This window comes from Glandiceps talaboti, chromosome 18 (genome assembly GCF_964340395.1).
Source record: "Glandiceps talaboti chromosome 18, keGlaTala1.1, whole genome shotgun sequence".
Classification (NCBI taxonomy): Eukaryota; Metazoa; Hemichordata; class Enteropneusta; family Spengelidae; genus Glandiceps; species Glandiceps talaboti.
The window spans coordinates 8,025,924-8,036,394 of record NC_135566.1 but is presented as its reverse complement, the minus strand read 5'-3'; the positions used below and the strand labels follow the sequence as shown (position 1 = coordinate 8,036,394).

The 10,471-nt window shown below is 37.0% G+C and overlaps 1 protein-coding gene across 1 annotated transcript; it reads left to right on the top strand.

Moving 5' to 3' along the window:
- The first annotated feature begins 784 nt into the window (after window positions 1-784).
- Window positions 785-10,442, top strand: LOC144449420 (uncharacterized). Its single transcript, XM_078139952.1, has 5 exons — window positions 785-1,010; window positions 1,908-1,994; window positions 7,451-7,567; window positions 7,933-8,007; window positions 8,459-10,442. The coding sequence occupies exons 1-5, from the start codon at window positions 983-985 to the stop codon at window positions 8,632-8,634; spliced, it is 483 nt and encodes a 160-aa protein (XP_077996078.1). The 5' UTR covers window positions 785-982; the 3' UTR covers window positions 8,635-10,442.
- The last annotated feature ends 29 nt before the right edge of the window (window positions 10,443-10,471 follow it).

The window sequence follows — 10,471 nt, the reverse complement described above, 5'->3', positions numbered from 1 at the left end:
TATGTATGTATGTATGTATGTATGTATGTATGTATGTATGTATGTATGTATGTATGTATGTATGTATGTATGTATGTATGTATGTATGTATGTATGTATGTATGTATGTATGTATGTATGTATGTATGTATGTATGTATGTATGTATGTATGTATGTATGTCTGCCTGTGTATCCCTGTTCATGCACCCAAGTAAACTTACCAGTTTTTCCTTGTAGTTAAACGAGCAGTCGTAGTTTTGTACGATATAATACATGAATTCTGTAAATTACCTCTTGCATTTATTTGAACGTATAGCAACCTTCATTCATGTATTGATAAATGTGGTTTTTTTTGGTATAACGTGCTCCCCTATCTGTTACAACTGTTTGCTATTTGTATCATGTGCAGTTGTAACAAATGAAGTGTATCGACTCGCTGGATTTAATCAACGAACAAACAACAAACCAACCAATTTACGTCTTGTAATTCATGAATTCATTGTTTGTTCGCAAAGTCTGTAATCACAATTTTAAACTAACAGGGTGATGTAATCTGTCAGGTGGTCTGCACGTAGCCATGCCAGGCTTTGATGATTCCCATTCAGCACATGAAGACATTTCACTCTGTCTACGCCGAGTTAAAAACTGTCCACGACTCACACAATTGGTCAAATACAATGCGTCTCCATTTGAGACTACGCGTGTTGTAATTATACCGCGGTTTTTTCAGGGTTGACAAAGAGCGCCCACTCAGCCATCAACAGTAGTGTATAACCCGTCGCTGACCTGTTCTGTTTATGTTCATCCCTGCAGTCGTTCTGATTTGAATGTGCACCGAACACACCTACAGTGTAGAGATACTGGTTGGACTGTCTAGCGGAGCGTACCAGAAAACAACGCCACAAACTTAAATCAGCGGGTGACCTGTTATGTGTTAAATTGAGGCATGAAATCGTGAAGTTTGGATGAATCTGTCCCGGAGAGGGGAGTTGAAGTAAAAAAATGGCGTTTATCACGGTGAAGTACGGAGGTGGGTAGATATCAGAATGCAGAATGCAACAGGTGTCCGTAGATAGTAATTCGATGTTTAGGCTTCATGGGGGTCTTCATAACATTTCACAATGTTTTGTTTTCATAAATCCAACGACTGTCTTATAAATAAACACGGCTAATTGATATCATAAACCATAACAAATTGATAACAGTTGACGAAACATCATAAAAGCATAATTTTGACTATTATCAATATGTATGAATGACATGGTTAGAGTAGGGACAGCATATATTGATATACTGTTTGTTGACATGACGCGAGTTGTACGTGTAGTTGGAACAAAACTCTGAGTTCATTGAATAACATTTTGAACGTTTACCACATTACCATAGAAACCTTACCATATTACTATAACTTGGAACCATAGAACACAATCTAAATTTGCGACGATAAAAGTAGCGTCAATCGACCAAAGAATCTATGATACATTTTGACTACCTTTTTCTAGTACCTCAGACAACTATAGTGGTCTGAGCACAGACAAGGAAGCTATTTGAGCTGAGCTAGTACCTAAAAAAACAACACGCAACGTTTTTAAATACACGTCGAAACTGGGTTTGTTGTGATTAACAGTGACCTGTGATTGGTATGAGGGGTAATTATTTACAAAACAGTGCTTTCCTAAGTATCGGTGACTTACAATGAGCGGGATACGGGTCAAATTACAAAACAACGCAAGAACTGGACACAGTTCACACTTTATGCGTATGCATGGACACTAATAATACACACGCGTCTATGGAAACACCGTAAATCAGACGAACATAACTCTCTCCTATTAGAAGTACAGCACACAGGGTATATTTGTACGGTTACTTTCCTTTTATCAAACCCATCTCATGCTAATTATGCCATGTATCCACTTGGTTTCAGACAATCAACAGAGAATTTTCAACCCGTTGTGTTCAAACCTTATACTCTTGGAATGCATACGAAGGAACTGTAAATGTGAGAAGGGAAGTAAGTATAACTATTAGGGTCCGTGTGAAGGAAGGGCGGTTAGCCTTGTATATGTACTATTACTCAACACACTTTCGTTCACACATACAAAATACACCATTCTTGGCGGATAGTACACATGATGCTAAGTAGTAGATAGAGTGATTTGACCATGAAGTTTAGTATTGAAATGGCTATGTAATATAATGTATACTTCGTCTGGAGGAGTCGTTTAGAAAATATAGGGGAGGCGGGGTATGAACCTCCGAGCTCAAAGACAAGGACATCGTGGCGTTAGAGGTTAATATCGAGACACTTTTCTGACAGTGTGTTTATGCGATTACACTGACTTTATTTAACGACCTTCGGGTAGAATGGTAAATGGCATTTATGTTTCACTAGTATGCAATGACCTATAACCAGGGTTTTAATGTATGGACTATTTAAAACACTCACTTTGTCACTGGTAATCCATCTTTGAAATCCTTTAGTCTACTGCTTTCAAACCCTAGAGGTCTTCTCAAAGACGGTTCAAACACAAACAAGGGTAATATTCCCCCAAGGACATGATTCGTCTTTGGTTTCTTTGAGTTGTTTGTGATTTTTGCCCCAACTTTCGTGGTTAAAACGTCGTTATAAGTGGATGTACAATGAACCAAAACATTCCGACTTTAGTGGTCAGGTCCTGGAACACTCGATTATTGATGGACGGTGCATTTGTATGAAAATAGATGACATTCATGTAATAGCGACCATTTTTGACGGTGACTTTGACCACATTTTGTAGCTATGCACTTAGACCACTAAATAGTGGTCTGAGCTCCGAGCTATACACAACTACTAAAAAAACAGACAGAACAACAGCAAATTGATTTATTACGAAAACATGCAATTTTTTACAACTCTTATGCAGACTGGGTTTATGCATTGACACCTTTCATATGTGCACCGAAGAGCGATAACTGTATGCTAGGATCTTTACATCTCGAAATGACCACTGCAGCATGCAGCAGACGACGTCCACACAAATATCCAACATCGATTTCACACACAAACACTATTGGGCCTAACCAACGCCTAAACCAAACTATGGTGACAAAACAAACCAAAGAGACCCATGCATTCGATGACATACAAACCAACACCTTCAGAATAAAATTTGGGGCGTGTAAAACCACACTTGCTATCGATATTGCTCTATTAATGGCAGACCGCACCCGAGTTTTGATGGGAAACAATTCTATTACAACACCGTACCGTACAATACAACTCACAGACGTCAATCTACAAAAAAACGTATTCTGTTAGAAATCTACCAGATGGACAATAACCTCTCCCGCGTTGTGGGTTGGAACATCCCCCCTACATCGTGGGTTGGAACACGACAACGACGCTTTCACAAAAAGACACTTAGTGACTAAATAAATATATAAAAAAAAAAACATGATCATCGGAACGTTAAGACTGACAGGGGGAAAAATATGACTCCCCTACGGGTCACTGAACAAGCCCTCATAATCCGACATCAATCCTCAATTCAAAGACAGTATTAACACGGCTGGTGACATTTGGATGGCGTACTATTGGCCGGTACCCACAGAGAGCTCACATGCAAACAAAGAATGTATTTAGCCTATGGGCTTTATTCATTACACCAAAGCAGACAATTCAAATAGTATATATAACCAAGGACTGCACGCAATATCTCGTTTCCGTTTACTTTCGACTATGTTCGCGCCAAATGTTATTTTGTTGCTTACATGTTCCCGATTTGTCCTTTTAAACCCGAAACAATTTATTGGGGGGGGGGGGGGGCTGTGTGTGAGGAGGAAATGGTGTACATTGAATTTATACAGATATAGTACTCAAAATAAAGTAAACTATACAAAGTGTGACCACACAAACATAAAAAGACGTACACGATAAAGAACGATAGCCACTGTGATTTCGGTTGAGAACAGCTATTTGTAGTTATGGACCCCTACAGTTTAAAAGTTACAAAAACTGCCGCTTTAAAATTACTGTGTAGTTATAGGCCACACGATCACCTTCATCAATGATTTACCCAAACAAACAGAAAACAAGATTAAAATTTCAAACTTTGATGTGGGATGCAGGATATTTATACCACTATTTTGTAGGCTATATTACTGGCTATATCATCATATGTATGTTATGTCATATGATATTGATACCAGTGATCTTGAATTTGTAGAGTTTTGAGTTTTCTCTAACCCCCCCTCTCAAATCTCGCCCCCATTCTCGTAAGCGAGAGCCGTTTTTTTCCGCCGTTGCCGTAAATAGGCCTGTGGTTTTACGACAATGCTTTTGCGACGATGCTCCCCCTAAAAAAAAACCAACAACAAACTTGAAGAAATAGCTAGGATTGTGATGATATTAGAATTACTCACAGTTATACGAAAGTATATAACCTGACAAACAATGACGCGATTGTTCTGTTAGCCCCTCTATAAACTCCTTTCAAAGTTTTTTTTTACGATTTAGACACAAACTGTGGCTAGTATTTTTAATATCTTTGTAGCTACGACTGTGTGTATCCATACCTTCGAAACAGGGGAGCGATTGTTTGTTTGCCAATTAAAAACAATCTGTCAAGGTGTGCGCCAAGTAATACCTCTACTCGGTTGAAAGAATGGTGTCTAAATTATCGAAATAAAAAAAATATTCTCCTTAGACCCTTTACTGGTAATTCATCAACTGTCTACGGATTTATGGAAAGTTGTGGAATAACTGTCTTCTAATGCAATCGACAGCAATATGGAGCTCAAGCAGCGACGAAACACTTTCAGTCTCGTGAATAGGGAACTTGCAATCCAGACTGAGCATGCTCAGAAGCAAAGGACTATGGGATTATCTGTGGTTATCATAATACCTAATCTGGAGCTACTGATAAAATAAACCTCCCACAATGATCAGGGAGACTATGAATTGATTATTTGTGGTTAAAAACATGTAACATGTTGTTTACCATACTATTTGATTAGTATTTATGATCACATTTCCCATGATGCAACATTCAACATGGCGGGTTTGCAAGTTCCCTATTGGGGAATTCAGTTATATCATTAGTATTGACAACGTTCATTGAAACTTGGTTTACAAAGTATCATACCTTGTATATGCAAACAAATAACATGTTGATAATGTTTAGTAATGGCTATTCAAATACTACTATATCATTATTGATATATCCCTAGCTGTGCCATGACAAACTTGAATTTGTGTAGCAGGGAAACCCGGTGTACATTTTACTTGGTAAAACATCTGTCGAGCAAATAACTTTAAGAATCACTCTTTCAATCCGTGAACGATTTCTTTTTCCTGTTTCGGGGTAGGGTAAGTATGACTGAGTGAATGCATCGAAAAAAGGTGACGGAAAAACGTACTATTTCCAATACTTTTTTATTTTTTGGGGAGGGGGGGGGTACAACCGTTTGTAACAGTAATATAAGCTTAACATTTCAATCATGTCTTCATTTGATTTTATAATTAAAATAACTACAAATTTAAACATAGTTAAACTGGGGTGCCAAATAGACCTATTCATACAAACGGTAAAGAAACGCGTGCAATAACGAGGTTCTATGTGATTTACAGTATTTTATGTTTGTTTGTTTTACTGTTTAAATTCGAGTTACTCTTTGACTCGCACCCTACCGTAGTACCATGGAACAAACTATGGTTTACGAACAGTCGTCCAAGTACGGGTGAAAAAAAAGGTACACATGGTATTTTTTTAAAAACAACTTAAGAGATAAAGAAACGCATGCATGACTACGCCGCCCTGTTTTTTATTGTTCCTAGATTTGTTGGGATCAAAAGACTGACGGTAATAAAATACGCCGAATTGGTGTCTCTTAATAAAAGACTCGTTATTTTTCTCACGTAAGCTCCATTCACATTCACAGACTGGAAGACTCTCCCACTGTCCCTGTCTAAAATCACAAAAAGTTATTAGATTCGCCCGACTTCATTCACGACCTTTTGACCTAGTAAATGAGTTCATTTAGATCAACTACGTTGTTTACGAGTTGCTTAGCGACACACAACTCTGCATGTCAAGACACACAGAAAAGAAACGATGGTTGTTCTCGATGGTTCTGGCGACAAAATCCTCTGGGGATATTAAGAGTACACGTTCAAGTAATTATCGGTACGGGAGACATCAATACAATTACTCGTATCCTTTTGTCGATCGTTATCCTTTGAGATGCTTCGTAGTCCTTTTCATCACGAAGATGACACGTCGTATATTATGTAGAAAAGAATAACGTTATAATAGGCCCCATCAGAGGCGTTAATACCAGACACGACCTTTAACCTTCCGTGTCTGGTCAATAAGTCTATGTCAATGATCTATCATTACAATGTCTCTCTAACGGAAAGATGTCAGAAAATGGAAAGTTTACAGTTATTGTAAAGGTTGCCATGGTGTCGCCATGTATACAGTTCCGTGAACTGCTTGAATCAACAGAAAGCGTGATGTTATGCCATATATGACATATTGGAGTATTGTTTGTCTGTGACATAAAAAAACTCGTTTTGTATCAACTGAGCCTTTTGTGACGGCTTCTTCTGCTAATATCAACTTGTAGTCCGATAAATAAACTGTAGTCCACTCAATAAATCTTTATTTGCACATTTTCAATTTGTTCCGACCGACCTTAAAGATTCCATGCCGCAAAGAGACACTATCACAAACTATTATGAGGAGATCACAAAAAATGAACAAAACCTCGGACCACTAAAAGTGGTCTGAGACGAAATTAAGATGACAAAACACACGCACACAGTCACACAAAAGTCTTCTAAGATGTGTTTTTCCCAGACTTCTATAAAAAAAAGTCGTTTGAGATAAACTTTGAAAGTCGCACAGTGGTACAAATTAAAAAGACGCTCTTTAATATATCTGTCCTTGAAAACGTGCATCCACAATTCTTTCCGACGGGAGAGAATCGAATTCTATCATAAAACGGACCGAATTTCTTTATTTATTTAGGAAAAGTTCACTAGTCGTAATCCAATTACATATAATGAAATGCAGGTTTATGAGTAATCTCAAAATAATTAATTAATTAAAAGTGTACATGTTTATAAACTTTAATTAATATTCGATTAATTTTACTGACCCAGTGATTGACAGCTACATCCCTCAAATAAATTAATCGAATATTAATTAAAGTTTATAATTCAATTAATTAAAATTCACTTGTCATTCATTCTGTTACCTGCCAGTACTTTTGACACTCAATGATAATTAGTTTATCAAACAGTCACACTGTTTATATCGACACCGCTATTTGTCTTCACGGTCTTGTAAACAATACTGTTACACAGTGTACACCAATGATTCCAAACTATTCAGCAAGGTTGTTTGAGAAATTACGATAAACGGTAGCTAATAATACAAAACTTGCACAATTTATTGATCAAAAATGTATTTGTTTTGTTTCTAGTAACATTAGATTTATCGGACGCCGAAGGAAACGTGAAATATCTGTCTGAAAATTTGCATGCCTACGCAAATAACTACCTGGAAGGAAGAGGAACCTATTGGCTTATCAGAGTAGATAGTAAGTCGCTACAGGGTGATATTAATTATTCATGAACCAAAAAAGTGTCCATCTGCTTATTGTTTCACATGACGTCAGTTTATTAGTCTACAAACCTTTACAATTTCGTATTGTGCCAATATTCGATTGCGTACACAAGCTTTCGACCTGTTTTAATCTACTTGATGCTATCAAAAAACGTGTTACATGACCATTTCTCACTTTTCTAAGCGTTGTAATGTAGACAAATGGTGAATATATGATAATGGCCCGACTACATTGAAACCTCTCTTTTGCCCTGACTAGTAACCGACATGCAGTTGGCTTGAACAGCTTCAGGTCTTCCAAGTTTTTGAACTTAATATATTATTTATTTCTACCAATAGAGGGCGTAGGAGATAACCCCAACAAATACACACTACTGTTAACTGAACCAGAAAAATACTATCCGGATTTGAACCGTAAGTAAATGTTCTAAGAGATGGTTCATACAGTCACAGACGGTTACCATGGTAACTCCCATCTTCAAAGATATACAACACACAGGCAAAACACATGATATCGAAGTCTATACTATTAAACGGACGGATTGAAATATTAGCACCAACTTGTATTTTCTGACGGATTGCATCCAGCTGTGTGCAGTGTGTATACAGTATATTACAAGAAAAAATTATACGTGTAATATGCAGGTTTTCCCGGGTACCTTCAAAGGCAATAATTGTATTTGTTCAACACTGATAAAATAACGTTCTGATCACAGGCATATGTACTGAATAATGGTGATAATAATAGTTGTATTTGAAACTGATAATAACGCTGACGGTGCATCAACAACTTGCCACGGCCTGTCCACATTTTTCTGTCACTTTTTTTTTTCATCGATTTGTTTTGTTTGATTTTCCTGCACAGAACGCCTTGAAAATCTGTCGAAACCAACACTTAGAGCACTCAGCAGGAAAGATTCCAAATGGAGTGTGTTGTCTAAGAAGGTCAAGAAGACAACCAGTGGTAACTCCAGACGACAATCTATCAACCCTAGTACTTCACCTGGCCCGAAGAGGCGCTCTTCTGTTCACACGCAATAAGTTGAAATTCAGTACTACTTACGACATTAATGACGTCACTTCTTGCTCATTACCATAAAAAAGTCAACTAGTTGAGTTCCGTAAAATGAAAAGCCAGAAGATTACCGAGGGACGCAAAGCGCTGTCTCAGAAAGATTCCTGTGGTTGTTCTGTGGGAAACATTTGAACGTTTGACATTATAGCCTTAGATAAGATATTTTTAAAAAATGTACCACAACTAGATAACTAAACACAATATAGGAACTTTGAGGGTAATCTCCTGTTCGAGAGATAGCAAGCCAAACAGCTTTGGACTAAAGTTTGAAAATGATGACAACTTGGTTAATACGAACATCAGAAGAATGCTAAATAATCGACCCGGCTGGATATGTAATGTGAAGCAGCTATTTCTCAAATTGTGACTTTTTACTTTAATTTGTTTATTTTGAGTCGAGTAAAACAGTAGTCTTGCATGTGGACGACGTGTTAGGAACTATCAAGCCTACATAACTCGACTGCTACACTGGACAAGTCAAAATTGAGACCCGGTACCATTTTGACTGCAAACTAACAGGACTAGTAAACAATAGTGACGTCATCTGAATCAATAATATCAAACAAGTATCATTAACGAGCCACACATTAGCTGGCAACTACTACTGGCAGCTTACATAAATATATACTGGACTAAAGTCAATATTTACAAGATAATACTCACTTTAGAAATCTTAATTTATGACAATACATTCTTTTTAAAAACATTTAAAATTTCAAAATAAGTTATGGATACAGGGATGCAATTGTGGTGAGGGGTTTACCTATATATAAGAACGTGACATATTTTACCATATATTTTAGATATATTTAATGTAATCAAACTATTTTCAAATGTTTCTCAGTACATTTAAATTTGTTTCTATGGTAACAGTTGTTGTCATGGTGATATCTCAGTTGGACAAACATAAGTGTATCTATTTCAATTGATATTATACTTTCAAACATATCAAGCAAAGATATCAAAAATTTGTTATTATTCACAAAGAAAGCAATTGTACTCGAGAGCTGAAATAGTTTTGAAACGTGAATCATACATGTCTCAGCAGCATCAGAGAGTGTGTATTACACGTACTACGGGCCAACATCACCTCTCTTTGAAGCAATCTTTGATTTTTTTTCATTATTTAATGTAAATGTATAGTTAACAAAAATCATATCTAGTCTGTTCACAGTGCTGTTGAGGTACACGTTTAGCTGGTCGTACCTCCTAATCCTCTTATCAATAGCTTGTCTTCGAGATAATTTTAAACTGATTCAGGTAACCTGACCCCCCACCCCCCAAAAAAGTTATCAAATACCCGTATGTTAATTTACATAATTCTATGTAAATAGCAAGTAAATGACCACATGTCCTTTTCATATGTTGCTTACATCTCGGTCACATGTACACATTTACATAGATGACTCATTTGAATAATTGTAGTCATGACTACTTGTCATGGTGGCAGGCACTGCATAGTGCAGTGTGATCACCATCAGGTTTAGTGGGCGAACATTTTCAACACATAATTATCAGATTTTCAAATGATCTCAACAAGCTGATAATAAGAGGGCATGGGAGGTACAACCAGCTATATACGATGTATTTTGACAACGCGGTGCACATACTGGGCATGTTAGGAGTTGTAAAGTTATGTAAATTTCACGTACACCAGTTCAACGATGTGAAGTACAGTTGAGCATTTCACTCAACATCATTGACAGTCAGCTTCAGAATAACTGTACACTCATTACCATAGCAATGACCTTTGACCCTGTCTGGTCGAAAGCTCTGTGGAACTTCACTAAGTTGAGCTTCAAT

Coding starts and splice junctions, on each gene's coding strand:
- LOC144449420 (XM_078139952.1), top strand. CDS start 983: ATGGCGTTTATCACGGTGAAGTACGGAG. Junction 1,995..7,450: donor CTGTAAATGTGAGAAGGGAA/GTAAGTATAACT, acceptor TTTTGTTTCTAG/TAACATTAGATTTATCGGAC. Junction 7,568..7,932: donor TTGGCTTATCAGAGTAGATA/GTAAGTCGCTAC, acceptor TTCTACCAATAG/AGGGCGTAGGAGATAACCCC.